This window comes from Stylophora pistillata, chromosome 1, assembly GCF_964205215.1.
Source record: "Stylophora pistillata chromosome 1, jaStyPist1.2, whole genome shotgun sequence".
NCBI classification, from domain to species: domain Eukaryota; kingdom Metazoa; phylum Cnidaria; class Anthozoa; order Scleractinia; family Pocilloporidae; genus Stylophora; species Stylophora pistillata.
Window position 1 is genome coordinate 32570908 of NC_142519.1, and position 20205 is coordinate 32591112.

Consider the following 20205-nt stretch of genomic DNA (forward strand, 5'->3'; position numbering starts at 1 on the left):
CGTTCAACGAGTTCGAATTCCGTCGATACTTACGTCACTGTCCGAGAAACATGAGTAAAAGCAAGGCAACAAATGAACAAGAAATACTTCAAAATCAAAAATGTATTCATAGAAGAGCAATATTTTTTGGCGAGGAGAGCAAAACGTGTGCGTATTTCTTGCCTGCTTGCACAATGCTTGAATCATTGTTCACTTCACAGAGTAGCGTTTTGTTAAAAATTATGACAGTTTTAAAATATTCAACAAAATTTTCCATTATACAAAGCTTGAAGGGCATGTTAACACTTAAAAGTAACATTTACCGGTCCAAAGAATAGCCCAAAGGTCGCATATCCTTCAAGCAAGTTTAGTTTTCATTTCCCAGCGATATCGATAATTCTTATCACGTTTATGAAAGGAAATATCCTACACTCTGCAGCTAATGTGAAGGTGTAGTCTGATCGTCCGGGTGAGTGTAGTCCTGAGAAGGACTGTTGTCGGTTGCAGTGACTGACGTTTCGACAACCTGTGCGGAAGTCATCATCAGAGTCAAGTGAGTGATTGTTGTCAGTAGAATGTTCTTATTCCAGTTCGTGTGAAATGATCGGTTGGTTTTGCCGTGATGTTATTGGCTGTAAGACTCAAGTGACGTAAGTCGTTCGTGATAGGTCTGTTTCGGTCTGTCGGTAAAGCTAGGTTGTTCTTTTTCGGTCGTTTGTGATGTTTATGTCGTGAATGAGTCGTTTGTATGGGGCGGGTAGTTGTTGACATCTGTTTAGGGGAGTCTGTTCTAAGTTAGTAAACCAGCTTTCCAAAGTCAGTCGTTGAAAATAGTCAGTGCTGTAGGCTAGGCATTGCGCAGAGTCCCAGTCAATGTTGTGGTTGGTAAGTCGATGGTGTTCAGCAATGTGATTGCTGACATCACCTTTCCTCGTCGCCCGTCTGTGTTCAGTCAGTCTTGTTGTGAGGTTTCTGCCAGTCTCACCGATGTAGGAGGCTTGGCAGTCGGAACAATTGATCTTATAAATCGTTCCCTGTCTGTTCCTCGGTTCGTCTTTGTCTTTAACGTTGGTTAGTAACTGACGTAGTGTGGTGATGGGTCTGTGGGCGACGCGGATATTGAAGGGTAGTAAGATGCGCGAGATGTTTTCAGACATACCTTTTATGTACGGTATGGTTGCTGTAGTCGTAGGGGTTGCGGTGTCGTTTGTTTCGGTAGTGGTAGTGGGTCGGTGAGTGTTTCGTCGGATGAAGTCGTTGTTGTAGTTGTTCTTCGTAAAAACACGGTGAAGGTATTTGTTCTCGTCGGATAAGCTGTCTGTCGAGTCACATACTAGTTGTGCGCGTCGTGTTAGAGTTCTGATAGTTGTGGCTTTGTGTGATGTAGGGTTGTAGGATGACTCGTCTAGTAATCTGTCGGTGTGTGTCGGTTTCCTGTAAACTGTCGCTTCGTCGCTTTGAAGACCCAAATTTCCAATGTATCCGACTGGAGTATTCTTCAGCATACTCCCGTTACAATTTGAGCTCCAAAAGATCTATCTTTTCCGGGATGGGACGCAAGAACCATCATAAAAATTTTCAAATTTGCGGCTCCGGTAAACTGGACGGTAACCGCGCACACAATCTATTTCCCAGGGTCCTCTCCTCCTTATTCGAGAGAGGAACAGAAAGAGGATCCTGGGAACGAGGTTGAACAAGAATTAGACACGCGAGACGCCGCGTGAGATAGTGACACCAACGTATATATTGAATGCACAAACAAAGGGGAACATTTTGTTTTTCAAAGCTGTTACTCTGTGCCGGAACTCTACACTGATCCCACCCGCATTCACTCCACAAGCTGATTCAAAACCACATACAAAAGCATTCTGGGATTATCAAGGACATATGTGATTACTGCCACGTGGCAGTTATCTACGCGTTTCAAATGGAAAGACATTATAAGATACTCGTATTACGGTCTAAGAACGAATGCTCAAGCGATGACCAAATTTGAACTGGTTTGTTTCTCAAATGAATGGTCTTGCGACCCCCGTTTGGACACAAGGCTAACGAACTTAAGTTTAACAATACTTAAACAAAAACTTGAATTCCACGATTTGTGAGTGAAACTGCTCCAACCAGTTCCTCAGTGCTATGACTGGGTTTGCATCATGGGGTCATCCTGAAGACAATTAGCTTAAAACGCGGATTTCGAACCACTTTGACGCATTTCACGATCAAATCCGTCATGCATGAAAATTGTCTCGTTACTTAAATGAACACAGTGAACATTCACAAAGTCAAAACTCATGCCTATTTGTGCTGCAACTTGCATATGTTTGCAACAGGCAGCATAAGAACACTCACACTACATCAGATTTTCCCCTGCATCATTTCTACAGTCGATTTTTACGTCCAAATTTATTTATTTAACGTAAAAGGAAACGAATTCATCTGGTCACCTTACCATCACGTTTCAATTTAAAATTTTTCACTAGCTATAAAGCAAATTTAGTGAGGGATATATTCCTCCTAACATTATGAATTTATGTTAAATATTTGTATATTAAACTGAGCTTTGAAACTCCCCTAGAAATTTCAGGTTTCCGAAGGCAAAGTATCAAACGCTTTGAGAGAACTCGGACTGCAGTACAAATAATCAATGAATTTGTAAGCTAACCTTATGGTCAGTAGACCATGTCTCATTAATTAATCTCCTTTGGTTCTAGTTTCCACGTAAAATTTTTTCTTAATTCCTGGAAACTATGGCTACAATGCTTCCGTGGAAAAGCTACTTCATCACCATATACTATCAGATACCATCTTCCCTATTGAATAGATCCTTGATAAGGAGGCTAAGTCCTAAGTAATAGAGCTCCCTCTTCGAGTTGCTAAGCTCACATTTGAATTTTCTAGGTAAAAGTTGAGGAGCCTCGCCCACAAAATAGGGTCACTACTGATTTCCATGTTATTGTTCCTTACGATCTTTTCCACAATCTGGGCAGTTTTTTTCCTCTATCCCCTCGCCACACTCTGTGATACCGTAGATGTGACCTTCAAGATAAGAATACAATTTCAAATAGCGACGAAATTCACTTGCAACAGGGATGGTGTTACTGTTAAGCTAACCCTTCAGATACTTTTTTTAAAGAAACGATTGAAAACCATTGTTTTAACAATCATTTTCATTCGTTTCTCAAAAAAAAAGTAAGTTTTCGTAACTAGGTAGCCTGTGCAGCAACGACGCTATTACTTTAAACGTTGAGCTGCTAAGAATTTTCCAGGAAGTAATGGATTCTTAAGAAAATGCACAGAATTTCAGTAAAAACAATTTAAAAACACACTGAAAAAGAGAGTCTAAATGCTAATGTCGCGGTTAATACTACTCTGTGGCTTTTACTAAAATAAATAATTAAAATGAAATTTACCTCTTGAACACTTGAGCCAATGAGCCTGTGCCAGACACTTTGAATAGATAATCACACTTTGTTCGTCTCTTAAAACCGCCAGTTTGAAGACTTCAAGGTTTTCTTCCCGTCTTATACTTTGGATACGAGCAGTATATCGATCTCGAAGTGTTTTGCCTGAAAATTTTCTTAGCATTAGTGAACATATTTTCGCACTTGTAATTGTAAGCTGTCCATAAAAATGATTTTTAAATGTTAAAATTTCTTTCAGAAATCATAAAGTGATGATGCAATGGTAAGGGCAAGGTGAACTGTACCTTAGCATACCATACCTAGATACCAAACAATTGCCATTTAATCAAAGAAGACACCGTCTTTCAAAGCTCACGGTTGACCTATCTTTAATAACACTTCATTTTTCATCTGCCAGTGCAAAGCCCTTACGTTTTTGAACTTGATTCTTTAGGTTACAGAACGAATATAGAGTGAACACTACGCCCTCACATGATCTTAAATCTTTCATCCATTAGAACTGCTCGAAATCTTATACTTAATTGTTCTGCACTGTAAACAGAAATGTATTCTTACCAATCTTTCCCTCTGAATCCAGTTCTTTTTTCATCAAGCCATCAATAATACTCAGATCAATTCCATGGATTTCTAGCTGCAAGATAAGCAATCTAAAATCGAAAAGAAGCTGCGTTCTATACATTTCCTCATTAAGTTCTTCTAATTGCTGGCAATTGAGTGTCCAGTAGTTTAATGCCATGACGCGAGTGCGGAGTTTTTCCACTTTACGTTTCAATTTTTCTTCCATTTCTTGCGGAAGGTCTTCACTCTCAAATAGACGGCGTGTGTTGGCTTTAAGGGTCTGAAGAAAAGACAAAAGGTTGATCTGGTTCCTTGCCACATCGAGTACTTCAGCTGCGTGTTTTGCCGAACCAAGCGATCTCTTGATTCTATCTCGGTCTTCGGGAAATTGCTCAATTCCCTGTAGTGCAAATGACAAACTCTCCACTTCTTGACCACGAGGTATTTCAAATGACGAAGTATTCCGTTTAATTTTCTCGAAGTCAGCGAGAATCTTCTTGACAACGTTGCCATATCGTAAACTGGTACGAATCGGAACTCTGCACTTTGGGCAGAGCATGGGTTGAACAACAACAGGCTTCCCATCCTGCGTTACTTCGGCCTGATCCATCCACTTATCCATCATTTTCACTTCAAACACGTGACCACAGTCCGCCAATTCAACGAATCGAGCATTTGGTTCGTCTTCAGTACCGAAAAAGATCTCTGTGACCTCGTCCTTATGGCACACTCGGCACTTCTTTGGACATGGTTCTCCACAGAGACCAATACAAGGATGATTACACAACGGAAGAGGCTTCGTACAAGGTTTATTGCAACGAGGGCGATCACAGAGCTCGCTGCATAACTTTGTGCACTTGTAATGTTGGCACTGCCAAACGCATTTTTTTTCACATGGATCACAAGGGTCGCCACACTTCTTACTGCATTCATTGTGCTCGCAGTAGTTGCCGCACTTTTCCTTGCATGGTAGACAGATCCTGGCGCACGCTTTAGAGCATTTGTGCCCACAGAACAGTATTCGGCGACAATCATTTTTGCAAGGTTTATGGACTCGACCACCAATACAACTACTGCAATCACCTAAATAAGACACAGGTTAAAAATGAATTTGTGAAGTAGTAATTGTCAGTATCTTTTGGCCTCGCACTTTTTAAATTCTGTTTATGACCCATATTCATCCTCATTCATTACACTTTCACAAGACGCATCAGTTAACTACAAGACATCTAACTAGAACTCGTACCGAAAGACGCTCTCTCACATGCTGGGCTCTGTTGCAGATCGACACAGCTTGCAGCTTCAATTTCCTTGATAACATAGGTTAAAATGAAAATGTTGTGTTGAATTCGAAACCATGTCGCTTACAACCAACCAAAGAAACTAGCTCGTCATTTCAAAACAATGAAAAATGACAACAAAGTCCAAACGGTGCTTCCGGGTTCCAAAAAGTCCTACACCCTTCACGAGAATTAAATGAAAACCTATTTGAATTAGAGTGAAACAAACCAAACACTTGTCTGCGGAGACATGTTTTAAAACTTATAGAACTGCTGATGTAAGCATCCACGGCAGTTTCTTAACAGACTTACCAGCACAAATGTGACCACATTTTAAAATCACGTCGCAGGGCGTTTGACATTCAACTCGAGTGAGATCATTGCAGAGGTGACAAGGGACTTCCTGGTGGTGACCACACCCCGGAAGGATCCTATCTAAGGGTTCCCGACAAGGCCCGCATACTTGGAAGCATCTCTTGGGGCACTTGTGATTCAGATCGCAAAGTGTATTGGTACAAGGCTTTTTACAACGATATTCTTCGTGAGCTGGGTCTATTGGATGACACATCAAGTCACACACGTGACCGCATCGGAGTCGAAAGGTACATGGTTCAGTGCAGCCTCCGTCTGGTGCTTTCTTGAAGTCGTCTGCAACCGAAGCGTGGATCACTTTTTTTGGATGGTTTTGGCAAGTGAGTGTCAGAGCATTTCCTAGATTTCCAGAATCTCGCATGCCGTTGATAATTTTGTTCCACAATGAACTCTTTTTCGCGAGTAAAAAGAAATTACCAATACAGAAAAAACCTTTCTTCGCACGAGATAGGGCGACACAAACTCGGTTTTCTATCTGCAGGAAACCGATTTTGCCATCCTCGTTGCTTCGAACGAGCGAAAGCAAAATTATGTCATTTTCCTCTCCCTGGAAGTTATCCACAGCACAGACTCTTACACCTCGAAAGATTTTACCCGCCATTTCTTTTTTGAATTGGGTTAATTGCCCAACATAAGCCGTTAGGACTGTAATTTTTTCTTTTTCGTAGCCTTGGAGAATGAGGTAGCGACACAGAGCAGCTATGAACTTGGCTTCGTGTTCATTTGACCTACTCCTTCCTTCCTCCAAAAAATCCTGCATGTAATGAAAAAGAATGGAACATTCTCTCATTTATAACTATATTCCCTACCTCAGATCTTATTCTAAGACGGTCGAACGAGTTACATAGAAAAGTAGAGATAAAGGCCAGGCCAAAATTGTGTATGATATACAAAAATTTATACTCATCATTTATTGCTGTTTTTACATTTCACAACTACGATAACGATAACAGCAATATATCGTCTCCCCTAACATGGCCGTCAGCTATGCAATTCTTTGGAAGATGAACATTATTTGACTGGCATGTTATACCAACATGGTCGCCGCTTTTTGTTAGAGTAGTTTGGCTAACAACAAATAATTAAGGCCTTACACAATCGAAGTAGCTGTGAAGTAACTTCTTTCTTGCACTCACCTCACTTTTGGCGTGTTCCACAAAAAAAACATTACGAGTCACACCCATAATGTTCTCAAAGTTCAGCACTGATTTGTGGTTTTCCAGTTTCGGATTGAAGTAAATATGCTCCAGCATTCTGGAAATTTCGGGTCTCATTCGATGCTGTAATCGCAACCGTTCATATGGCACTTTATTTTCCACCATTCTCTCAAAGAGTGACACGTCTAAGTTGTATTCTTTGGCGAGTTCGTAAACTGTAGGATTGGGGCGAAGCTGTTGATGATCGCCTATCAGAATCAAGTGCTGGCATCCGGGAGTTAACGATGTAACAATGTGTGACTCCAGTACTTCAGCAGCTTCTTCCACTATGGTTATTCGGGGTTCCAATTCTTCCAGGATTTTTCTGTACTTCGCCGCACCTAAATAAATATTTCAAAATAAAAAAAAAGGAGAAGACCTTGAGGGCACTCATAATATGACAGGAATAATCAGAGATTTCTTTGATCGTACCCGTGGCGCAGTTCAATCAGATCATACATACCATGTAGGGTTGTAATGTAATGTAAGGGCTAACGCTCGAAACGTCAGCTTTTGTAATCGTTACGGTGGCCAATTTACCATTTCAACTTTGTTGATATATCCAAATTATATTGTAATGTAAAGGTTGATGAAAGAGATGAGTTTTATTTAATCATACTCACCTGTTGTAGTCATTCCGATGACATCTGCCTTCCTTAGAATGAACAAGTCCAGCTGACCTGTTTGCTGCTTAAGTTCCTCGACACCTCTCTCAAAGTCAGCGAGGAAGTATATCATTTCTCGGCGGCAACGCTCTCGTACGTCCCGTACCCAACGCCGATACAAACTCCAGCGGTCTTCCAAGCTCAAATTCCAAACATCTGTGATCTACAGTGAGGTAACATATTGATGTTTTTATTGCAATTAACTTTAAATCGGGAACGATCATCTTAGCATGTCACGGTAAGGTTTGGGTTGAAGTAACTATCCAAATTCTATACTTGGACTTTAATGCTGAACTATCTATGTAAAGGCAATAATATGAAATGCAGGTGCGTAGCGTCCTCTACGCATATATGCACGTGCGTACTTGAAGTGACCAGAAAAATTTGAAAACAATGTTTTGTTTGCGCCAAGTTTGCTCAAAATAAGGGCAAGACGCTTTGTTCTTTGCTTGTATTTACACAACTATTTAAAACAAGAAATAAAGAACGTAGTATTTTTCGCTCAGTTTACTTAGGTTTCTAGATCATATGTACTTGTGCGTACTTGAAAAAAGGACCATGTTGCGCGGCTGAAATGTTAGCAGTTTGTAACATTTGCTGCACCTAGTTGACATTTACCAGCCTTAGAAACTGTCTTTCGAGAGAAAAATGTTGGAAACACTTAGAAAGAAAAGGGTGCTTAGGTAAAACTTAAGTCTGAGCGACTTTGACGACAAACAGGATTTGAAATGCTCACGAAAATCAACATATCAAAACATATCCCAGTTCTCAGATAAGAAATCTTAGGCGAGCTATGAATTTGCAGCTGCCTAAAGCAACCCCTTATCTTGCTGGTCTTAGAAATCATTCTGGTAAGACCAAGAGAAATAACCAATATATTGTCACCAAACATCTCGAAAGACATAGCCCTTTACCTAATAGTCTATTTCAGGGTTACACAAAAATTGGTACGTCATTTAATTAATATGAATTGAACCACACTCGGTATCTTAACACTTACCATTTTCGCCCTCTCTCCAGACATGATATCGTCTTTACTCAGTTCAAAATACATGGTCTTCTTAAGTTTCCTTTTCAGTCGAGATGCGTTCTGTATGTGCCACTCATCACCGCGTTCCCCATTATCGGTAACTGATGGATTCACAACTTGGAGAAGGTCCTGAGTTTTTCTCGCGGGTTTCGAATGGTAAACGTCATGGTCGTCATCTAACAGTCTTTGGTTTTCCATAACAATCGCTTCATACAACACATCCCCTTCATCTTCGTTATCTTTGTCTTCACTGTCTTCCTCTTCTTTTTCTTCCCCTTCTTCTGTATGTTCCCCGCCTCAAGAATATAAAATGATGATTATTACCTAGTTATAAATAGCGATCATCTTAAAGAAGCTAATCACTTCATCCTTAAATAGATATAAAACTCTACTCTCTCTTTCCTTTCCTTAGCATGCGTAGGTTAGATAGGATCCTGACTTAATTACGTTCAACGATTTCAAATCATCATCGCCAAATTATGATATTTTATATGAGAAGTGCGGTGTCACAATGGTTGGCCACATTTTTGTGCGATGTCTGATTTTGATCTTCTTTGCGCTGTTTTATCAACAATTCTTTGATCTGGATAGCAAGTATGACAGAATAATGTCTGTTGGAACATTAGGGTACTGTTTTGGAAGCCAGATAGAGCGTATTGGCTACGGAATATGCTATTTTTTATCTAAATCTACAGTAGATTCACTGGAACAAGACGCAGCTCTATTCTCTCAGGACCTGATCAGGAATTTGTCTGTACATACATCAGCACAAAGGTGTTTAAAACAAAAAAGATCAAAGCGACCTAGTCAATATTATGCAAATTCTGTTGCAACAACCAGAATAATTTTACAGCATGGTGATATCGAGGTTAATCCCGGCCTGAAAATACAATGACTTCAAATCTACAAAATCGAAAGTGAATATCTGCATCCTTACTAAACGCTCGTTCTCTTCGCAATAAATCATCGGACATTCACGATTACATTGTGGATAGCAAACTGGATTTATGTGCCCTGACCGAAACCTGGCTCTACTTAAATGATGATGTAGTCAGAAATGAAGTGTGTCCTGCCGATTATAAATTGTTGGATCATCCTCGCACTGGCTCACGAAGAGGAGGTGGTACCGCCCTTTTATACCGGAAATCACTATTTCAAGTCAAAAAGCTTGACGGAGGAGAACTAAATTCATTTGAGTTCTCCGAATACCCAGTAAGATCACAATACCACCATCTCCGCGTCATTGTAGTATACTGACCACCGTATTCTGATGATCATAGGATCACTACAGCTTCATTTATTAAGGACTTCGAGGACTATATTGAAACAAAACTACTGTCATACGAAGAGTTGTTACTACTAGGTGATTTTAATATACGCATAGACGTTGCAGATGATAACGATGCCGTGAAATTTGCTTATCTGTTAGAATCTGTTGGATTAAACCAACGTGTAAACCAACCAGCTCACATGCATGGTCATATCCTGGACCTAGTTATCTCACGTAAATCGGACGACATTATCTCTGGTATACCTCGTTCTGATCGCTTTCTATCTGATCACGTTGCTGTTCACTTTAATATCAACTTCAACAGACCATTTATGGCAGTTAGGACAATATCATATAGGAAGTTTAAATCTATTGATATGAATGTGTTCCGATCGGCTATAGCTGATTCTGATTTATGCAAAAATCCACCCGATAATCTTGATGATCTTGCGATCTGCTACGATACCACCTTAAAAGGGATTCTGGACAAACACGCATCGCTTGTAACGAGAACAATAGTAGAAAGACCACGCGTTCCATTGTTTACTGAAGAAATCAGGGTTTTAAAGAATGAAAGACGCGGAAGAGCAGAGAAAAAATGGAGACCTACGGTAGCTAGTTTTAAAACATAACATCACATAACATTTATTCAGGAAGCTAGAACGCAAATGTAAAAAATACATCCTGAAAAGGGAAAATCGCGAGGTTAGCCCTGTATAAAAACAATTTCCCTGAACTAAAAACATAGAAAAGATAAAATTTAATGGCTACAGATTCAATAAATATTCAATAAATATTCAAATAAATTTTAAGTCTACTCTTAAAAACAGACAATGATTCGGCGTGGACAATGTATCCTGGCAAGCTATTCCATTTCCCCACAATGCGAATGAAGAAACAATATTTGTAACAATTACAAACCGCTCTTTTCAGGTAAAGTTTATAGTCGTGGTTAGCTCTTGTACGCTTATTGGCAAACACAAACAAATCTGGGAAAGAGAGGTGATCAATACCAAAAACTATCTTATAACATTAAACCAGAGATAGAAATTCTCTCCGCTCTTCTAGTGTTTGCCATTTTAGTAAGCTACAACGGTGTTCGTAATTCATTTCGCCTCGTCTCTGCCTTAAAGCTAGTCGCGAAGCTCTTAGCTGAACCGTTTCTAGAGCCGTAATATCCTTAATCAAATACGGACTCCAAACAGGAGCCGCATACTCCAGTATGGGCCTGACCCGTGACTTATAGAGCTGCGAAAACACCTACTGGCTATTAGTTCCGATGGACCGCTTTATGATACCTAGTACCATATTTGCCTTGTTTACCGTTGCAGATACATGCATGCCCCAGGACAGGTCAGAAGAGATGGTTACTCCAAGGTCCTTAGTGTCCTCTATCGGCCTAAATTCATATATATTCATTGTAGCGTCGCATTCTGTTTGTCAAAAAATGTTTAAACCATTGCAGTAAAGGCCCATCTATGCCATACCTATTCACCTTAAGCAATAAACGCTCGTGTGGTACACTATCAAAAGCTTTGGATATGTCAAGAAAGATAACGTCAGTAGGTTTAGAACAATTTCTAGCTTTAGCCCAGTCATCATAACAAGCTAACAACTACAATAGAGTGGATTTACCGCTGAGGTACGCGAATTGATCTGGGTTGAAAAGATTTTGATCAGACCAAAAATCAACGACTCGATTCCTCACCACCTTCTCCGCAATTTTGCATAGAATACACGTTAGTGAAATCTGACGATAGTTCTCTCTAAGATTCCTATTCCCTTTTTTGTACACCGGTGTAATATTGGCATTTTTCCACATTGTTGGTAGCTGACCCAGCGAAAAAGATGTATTCAAAAGTAACGCTAACGGAGATGATAACACCTGACTACATTCTTTCAGAATCCGTGGCGATATGCCATCTGGCCCTGGGGATTTATAGATATTTAAATTTTTCAGCATTTTTTTTATATCTTCAGGGGAACAATAAATGCTGCATAATTTCTGGTTAGTAACGTAATCAAAAACTGGAATGTTAGCTTGGTCCTCAACAGTAAATACAGACGAAAAATAATGGTTCAAGCTATTTGCAATACTAATATCGTCATTTAGAAGCTTATCGTTTACTTTCAAGGATACTAGATCGCTTGATCCTTTTCTCTTCGATTTTACGTAATTCCAAAAAGGCTTCGGGCTAGTGTTCGATTTTAGCTCCTCAGTCAAATTGTTTATAGACTGCCATCGCGCAGAGTTACATTTCTTTTTTAGTTGATTATTAAACTTACGATAATTGACCCAGTCAGACTCCATAGACGTTTTCTTAGCCCTCTTGTAGAGTAGTTTCTATTTTCGGCAAAGTTTGATAAGGTTGTTGTCAATCCATGGTGCATTTGTGGATCTTATAACTTGGTGTTTTGGAATACATTCGTCAACATCCGATAGTAGTAGATCCGACCATGCAGACCAAACAATGTCGATGTTGTCTTAAAGAAAAGCACAGTGCCAAGGGATGTAATTCAAGAGGTTCCGAAGATGTTCCCAATCTGCCTTTCTGAAGGAATAGGCCAATTTCTCGGACCTACGATACCCGTGAGGGGATCTCGATAGAAAAAAATTTATCGAGTTGTGATCGGAGAAAGGTTGACCAACGGTTAGGTCGTGTACTAAGTCAGGCGAAGAAACAAGAACCAGGTCTAAGATGCTTTCCTCTCGAGTTGAGTCCTTGACTAGTAGGGTAAGGAAGTTGTCGTAAATAATTTCGCATAACAGCGTGGTGTGGTCTGAGCTCCTTGAGGCACAGATAGTTTCCCAGTTTATTTCAGGCAAATTGAATTCTCCCAAGAGTAGTAGGTCAGAGTTAGGTGTCGAAAGAACACTGTCTAGGGCTGTTTGCAGATCTAGAAGAGGATTAATATCGCTTTTGGGTGGCCCATAAAAAACCCCCAAGTTAACTTTCCTGTTTCCTGAAACAAAAATGTTTACAAAAAGTAATTCGGAATCACATAGAAGATCTTCTCTTTGGAACACTTTTACTGTGTCCCGCGTGGCTATTAACACATCACCACCTTTACGGCCGTTGTGAGGATGGTCTCTTCTGAACACCGTATAATTTGAAGGAAACAATTCGCTGTCTATTATTGTTCTGTCTAAATGGGTTTCCGTGAAGACCATAAAGTCTTAACGATAAGTAGAAATTTCGAATTCCAACATGGCCGTCTTGTTAACTAAGCTTCTTGAATTAGCATAGAAGACGGATATATCAGGTTTGCGATGTCGATTTTTATAAGCCACGTTACCGTCATGATTCCGATGACTAACACGGCTCGGACCAGGATGAGGATGAATATCTCCATGGGAGCAAATAATTTCAATATTGAACATCGCGGAGTGATTGCTGTAGTGGGGTATCCTACTTTTAGCAAAGGTCCTTTTCTTCGTTGTTCTTGTCACGACAGCAAGGTTCCCAAAATGGCGGACACAACACGACGGACTGAAGAACACATGGCCATTTCTTTGCTGGTTTTCTCATAGAAAACCAAAAGAAACACTACAATCTGTATAGTCATATGGTTTCACCGTATGGTTTCGGAGCGATAAGAACAAGAACCATAAGAGCCACAAGCAAGTCAAAAGGATATTTGGTAGAGCAGCACTTGCAGGTCGACCGCCATAAAAAGAAAAGGAACTTAACAACTGCATTAATGGATAAAGCACGAGCTGATTTCTACATGGATTTCATTGCTGAAAATAGTCACGACCCGGTAAACTATTTGCTGAAAAATCCAACTTCTAATAGATTGTCAACTTCTATTGATGCTTCATGTTTTGTTAATGACTTAAGATCTTTCTTTGTTAAAAAGATATCCGATATCCGAAGTCATCTTGGTGCTGAAGGAGTTTCCGTCCAATTTAGACCTACTCCTCCTCTTCTTCCACCTGATGTTATTATGAGGAGTTTAATGATCTCACAAAGGAGGAGGTCAAAGCCCTCCTACAACACTCATCCAGGAAATCTTGTCCATTGGACCCAGTGCCATCAAAGCTAATTGCGAAATGTGACGAGCTTCTACCTGTAATCACACTGTTAATTAACAAGTCCCTTAGGACTAGGGTTTTCCCTGGAGTATGGAAGGAGGCTCTAGTTACTCCGTTATTGAAGAAGCCTGGCGCCGACATCAACATATTTCAAAATTTCAGACTAGTCAGTAACTTGTCGTTTATGTCAAAGCTGGCTGAAAAAGCTGTTTTCAACCAAGTACAAAACCATCTTTGCGTCCATAACATCTATCCGGATCAGCAATCTTGTGAATATAGTAATTTGGTTATATCAACTAAGTTGAAATTATAAATTGGCCACCTGACGAATAACAAAGCTGACGTTTCGAGCGTTAGCCTTTCGTCAGAGCGAATGGAGGAATTGTGGGTTGTATGTGGGTTTATATTCAGAAAGCGGAGCTACGCCATTGACGGGAACAGAGCGACGAGAAAAAAACCAATAAATTAGTGGAATGAAAAGCGTTCGGTGATACCTGTGGGATTAAGAGTGCCGATTTGAAAGATAAACTTGTGTTCAAGAGTTTTGCCGCTTTCCGTGTTGCCTAAATGTAAGGTAAATTAAAGTGTCCAGCGACTGGTTTTGATGTCCTTATCATTCCTTTCTACGTCGCGAAGGTGTTTTCGAAATCGGTCACCTAGTCGTCTTCCTGTTTCGCCGATGTATAACTTTTTTGCATTAAGTGTATGTTATGCAATATATTACGTTGGCGCAGGTGCACGTGAAGTGATTGGTGATCGTGATGAATCGCTTGGGTCCCGATATTTTCTCAGCGTTGCGAATGAAAGGACAAGTTTTGCATCGTCCGCGAGCGCATTTAAAACATTCAAGGTCGTTCATTGTCCGACCGCATTCCATTCACTCTCACGTTTCACCCTCACAACCACTCAGTCAAATCCATTATTCTTAAAAACTTTAAATTACTTCAAAACGATCCAGAGACTGGCATTATCTTTTCGAAACTTCCACTTATTTCATTCAAACGCGACAAAAAATAGGCAGTTTTGCGTGAGAGTGAATGGAATACTATCCACAATTGGATGAAAGATGTCAAACTTAAATTGAATTCAGATAAAACTGAGATGATACTTGTTGGCACAAAACAACAACTGGCCAAAGTAACAACTACGCACCTCAGTGTAGGAAACGACCAGATTACACCAAGTAAAGTAGTTAAGAACTTAGGGGTGTGGCTAGACCCATCACCAACAATGAACACTCATATAAATAAAACCTGTAGTACAGCTTTTTATCACCTATATAATTTACGTAGAATAAGGAAATATTCAACACAAGAATCGATTGACATTTTAATTCATGCATTAATTTATAGTCGTATCGACTACTGCAATAGTTTATATTTTGTGCTGCCAGACTATAAAATCGATAAGTTACAAAGAGTGCAAAATGCAGCGCCAAGGTTGACATTCTAGTAAATATTGTCACATTACTTGATATTCTAGTAAATATTGTCACATTACTCCATTACTTTTTAAACTTCACTGGCTGCCCATTCGTCAACGTAATTTTTTTAAGATCCTTCTGATCACGTATAAGGCTGTTCATGGGCTTGCACCTAATTATATACTAGAATTAATAAAGTTAAAGACCCCCTGGAAGGTACAGATTATTTTTTAAATATAGACTAGTGAGCAGCACTTCTGCGAACAGTAGTTGTAAAACTTCTTTTTATTTTCCTACGCGTTTCGTCTAACTGTCGTAGACTTCTTCAGGGAGTTTTACAAGTATAACTAAACGTCTGTATTTATAAGCCAAAGTTACAAGGGCCGATGGCCGTACAGGCTTGGCCGGACTTACGAACAGGAACAGGCGAAGTTGTGAAAAATTTGTGAAAAATTTAACACGTTCCTGTTCGTAAGTCCGGCCATGCCTTTATGGTCATCGGCCCTTGTCACTTTCGCTTATAAATACAGGTGTTTAGTTATACTTGTAAAACTCCCTGAAGAAGTCTACGACAGTTAGGCGAAACGCGTAGGAAAATAAAAGAAGTTTTACAACTACTGTTCGCAGAAGTGCTGCTCACTAGTCTATATTTAAAAAATTGTTTAAAAAATCTATTACTGGAATTACCAAAAGGGAAGATGTAGTCCACACTCAGTGACCGATCTTTTCAAACAGCCGCACCAAAACTTTGGAATGTTGTTCCATATAATATTAGAAATTCAAAATCGTTGAATCTTTTTAAAAAATATTTAAGGACGTATTTATTTAAAAAAGCTTTTAGTTGTTAAATATCGAATTACATTAGATTAGATTATATATATTTTTGTACTTAAACTACACCGTTCATTTTTTGATATTTTATTGACATATGTTTCGCATATATATTATTTCATTATTAGTTTTTTCTTTTTCTATTTGTTGTTTCTTTTCAGTTAGATTTTTGTAACATTTTAGTTTCTGCGCTGATTAAAACGTATATTGATATTAGCGCAATATAAGTTAATATTCTTAATGATATTCTTAATAATATTTACTTTGCCTGTGAAAAATACAAGTATGTAATGGAATTTATCCTATCCTCGGAAAATTCTAGGTATATAATATGTTAGTTTTACAACACCAATATAACATGGGAAAAGTGAGGTGACCACGTGGTCTAGTACTCACTTTAACTTCATTCTAGGAATATAAGGTGACGTAAAGAGTTACATTCTTACATGTGTAACAGAAGAAAAAAAACAATTAAAACAGTTCAAAATATTTAAAGATAAAGATGGATTTCCCGACCAAGGCGGTCCGGGGACCTACAAATGAAATCAATCGATAAGACTGCTTAATGCTTGTCCTGCGACAGCTGATTACTATCAAATTTTGGACCGGACTTTCTTCCGAATGGTATTGCGCGACTTGGCCGGCAAAAGATTTCCACATCAAAATGGCAGAGTCTAGCAAAGAAACTTGTAGGAGGAAACACTGGTACTTAATTTCGCGGGTCTTTTCTTTTTTCGCCTTGGTTGCTATCATTAAACAATAGAGAAATTAAGACTTGCGACTGAAAAATCCTCATGAAAATCATACAGGCGAAATTTAATCCACTATAAAGAATTCAAATCACGGAATAAATTTATCATGTAATAACGGCAACGTATACATGATGTGTATCGGAAAAAACGCAAATTGCTCACTGATCACACTAGTAACTTTGATTTTATATCTAATGATGAAATGACGTTAATTTGCACATATTGACGTTAATTTGCACATATTGCACATATGACGTTAATTTGCACATATTTCGCATATGGAGTATGCGAAATTGTTCTTGGAAGCGCTGGATCTGACTGCAATTAGTTTGTGTTATGTTTTTTTTTAAGTAAAGGATTCAATGGATAATAATAGTTTCCAGACTTCTGTTTACCGAACTTGCTCAGGACAGCATTAGCAGAGTATCGGTTCTCGGTCTTTTAGGAGTGGATCAAGTGCGAAATCTTGGGCCAATATTTTCCTTGTACGAAACACGCGCTTCGTTATTGTAAAACATTCATAATTTCTATCTTCCTGCCGAAATGGTAGTTATCCTATAGGTTATAACTGCAGAAAAGTTTAATAGTAATATTTCCAACCATGTAATATGTCCGTAAAGCACGAATACCGGCGCGAACGATCGAATAATTTTTTCCCAAAAATTTGTCAAATTAGATCTAAGACAGTGTACTAACACCTACCATCTATTTCACAAACACCTCCTTGACTAAGATTTGTCGGGTTCCCCAATAGCTTTAACCAGTGTAGCATTGCACTGTGTTTTACGTCATCATTTTCCATAAAAGGTTGCGTCAAGGATCGGTAATGGGCTTCTGTCATGCTTCGGGCACGATGATGTAGCGCCTTCTCGTGAAAAACACTTTTACGACATTTAAGTAGGCCATCGATCGCAACTTGGAGTTTTGAATCAGCCTGTTCAATTCTTTGATGAGCTTCAAATAACTCTCTTCCGATATCTTTGGGAACTGACTTCGTCTGTGAACCAAGGAATAGTTTAAGATTAGCAGGATAGTAACTAACCTCAAATGTAAAACTAACAGTTATTTACATTTAGTTCGTCGATGGTTTGCTTGCATTGATAATAAAAGGTTAAACTTGGATTTAATGCCACAAAACGTTCGCTTTTCATAAATTAACTCGATGGAGGATAAAAAGTATGATGTACGATTTAAAGCACTAGTAAAATGAACATTCCTTTCGAACTATTTTCTCACCAAATATCAGACTTAAAAATGTGATACCATCTGTTTGCATAAAGCTCCTATTTTCAATTTTTCAGCTTAACTGACAAGCATGATTCTAAACCGCCATCTAGGCAAACACTGAACCTGCTTTCCCTAAATTTCACATTCAATAAGTTGATTCTTGAGCTTAAGAGCAATGGTAACGCAGCTAAAGAGACCAGACTTCTTTTTGTACGTCATTCTTGGTCAAATGTTGTAGGGATGTTGGGCCCAGTTTTCCCAAATGCGATGGCAATAATCGAACTGTTAGTCGCCGTTTAGGAAATACATGTGCTACTTTAAACATTTCTCCTAAATCCATGTATGAATGGATAAAGGAGAAATGGAATCGATTTAAGTGGTGAATTTTTCCGTCAATAAATGTGGCTCAAAATTTTTCTGACGATTATTTGCTGCTCACCTCGCGCATGCGGTGTTTCAACTCTGACAGACTGCACTCCTTCATAGTCTCACTCTGACTTCGGCCTCCAATCCGCACAATTCCCTCAGGATGAAACTGATGGATTCCCTCCAGAAACTGGTCGAGCGCATGGTTCGTATAACAGACAATTAGTATTTGATGATGCCCTGCGAGTCGAGAAAACATGTTCCACTGACTCCTTCTTTCCGAGTCCCACTTGCTTTTGTTATGCAACAAGACATTGGCAATCTGCAAGACGCAAATTAAAGTGCTACTGAAACGAAATTATCGTATGTGAAATTTTTGCTCTAACCTGTAGTTTTGAATATGCTGATCATCATGAGATAATTTGCTTTGGCCAAAGAGAAGCGAAAGATATCTTTTTTAATCGTTCAAATAAAAAATTTTACACAAAACCATGTCCGGGCTCTGGTACCGAGCGAAATGGATTGATGACGTCACTGGTTGTGTTCACTCTGATAGCGTGGTTTATTTCACTCACTGTTTGTTTGTATTCGTGGGCGAAGGAGATGGCAGATATTGAAGCTTTGTCAAGTGAATCTTCTTCTGAACGAAGCGAAGTTGTCTCCAGTAGCGAAGGGGAAGATGGTGGCGTAAAATGGGATTTACAGGCCTACATGACTCCCCAGCGCGTGTTAGAGTAGCCTATTCAAAGTTTAGCCCTCACGAGTATGTCTTTGAGCGACCGCCCTCTTTTGTAAGATACGAGCGGAGGATTTTTGTATAGTTCGCTCAGTAGTGGTTGTGTTTCTATTAAATGCCAGTTTTTCATGAGAATTTGCTTTATGTGTGGCACTAAGTACACACATCAGGGATTGCATCTTTTTCGAATCGTTCGCCTTTGTGATGTACAGCTATTTTTTGACTGTCTCGATCGTATATTCAAAGTTTACGTGGCGTGACTCTGCTTATGACCTCTGGGACTCTGAAAATAAGCTTAATGTTCCACTACCGCGCACTAATTATTACAGAAAAAGCTTTAGCTACAATGGCGCCACATTATGGAACAGTTTACCACGCGATATAAGGAACACAGAGTCTCTGGGGTTATTTAAACGTAAGATCAATGACATTTTTAAAGTCTAACGCACGGCATTCACGGAAAACAGCTTTAGTGTTATAGTATGTAGTTTTAATTTTAAATATCTTAGCGTATGTGATATGTATTTTTATAGGCTGATGAATTGATCGTGTCTAAATAAAGATTACAATACAATACAATCGTTAAGTTGTCTTGATTGCTTTCAGCTTGCGCCACGCGCGCTGATTCGATCGTACTACAGTTCTTAGTGTTCAGTGTTCCAGCCGTTTTGGCTCGTTTTCTTTTCTTTATTTCGGTCTTAAAACGACCGATTTCACCTTCATAGAAGCACATGATCGCCTTTACTGTTTCTTGCTCCGCGTTGTTAAGGATTTGCTTTATCTCATTTTTTAAATCCTCGTCTGCTCTTATTTTGGCCCTCGCCCTATATTGTAGGGATTCTGGGCATGTTCTGCTACGCATTTGGTACAGAGGGATTTGTTCGTTATCCTCAGACTTACCGGGTAGATCATCTTCAGTGGCGGTGTCGTATGAGGCTTCCATGTTTTCTTCATTCTCTGAATGGCATTGCTTTGGCCCGGGGCGTTTAGTAGCCCATCTGCCGTTATAATGTCTTTCGACATTTTCTGTAGATGGTCAGGCAAGACCGCGGTTTCGATCCT

General features: G+C 39.3%; 1 protein-coding gene across 1 annotated transcript in view; it reads right to left on the reverse strand.

Annotated features, from left to right (window-relative positions):
- Positions 1–84: 84 nt before the first annotated feature.
- LOC111346768 (NFX1-type zinc finger-containing protein 1) overlaps positions 85–20205 on the reverse strand; it is a 33374-nt gene continuing 13253 nt past the window's right edge. Inside the window, exons 8-16 of the mRNA XM_022954037.2 lie at positions 18481–18729; positions 17517–17811; positions 8473–8798; positions 7431–7635; positions 6748–7148; positions 5552–6365; positions 3957–5042; positions 3390–3545; positions 85–3015 (exon numbers count right to left, since the gene is read on the reverse strand). Coding sequence (XP_022809772.1) covers positions 2930–3015; positions 3390–3545; positions 3957–5042; positions 5552–6365; positions 6748–7148; positions 7431–7635; positions 8473–8798; positions 17517–17811; positions 18481–18729 — 3618 coding nt within the window. The 3' untranslated portion in view covers positions 85–2929. The remainder of the gene's footprint in view (positions 3016–3389; positions 3546–3956; positions 5043–5551; positions 6366–6747; positions 7149–7430; positions 7636–8472; positions 8799–17516; positions 17812–18480; positions 18730–20205) is intronic.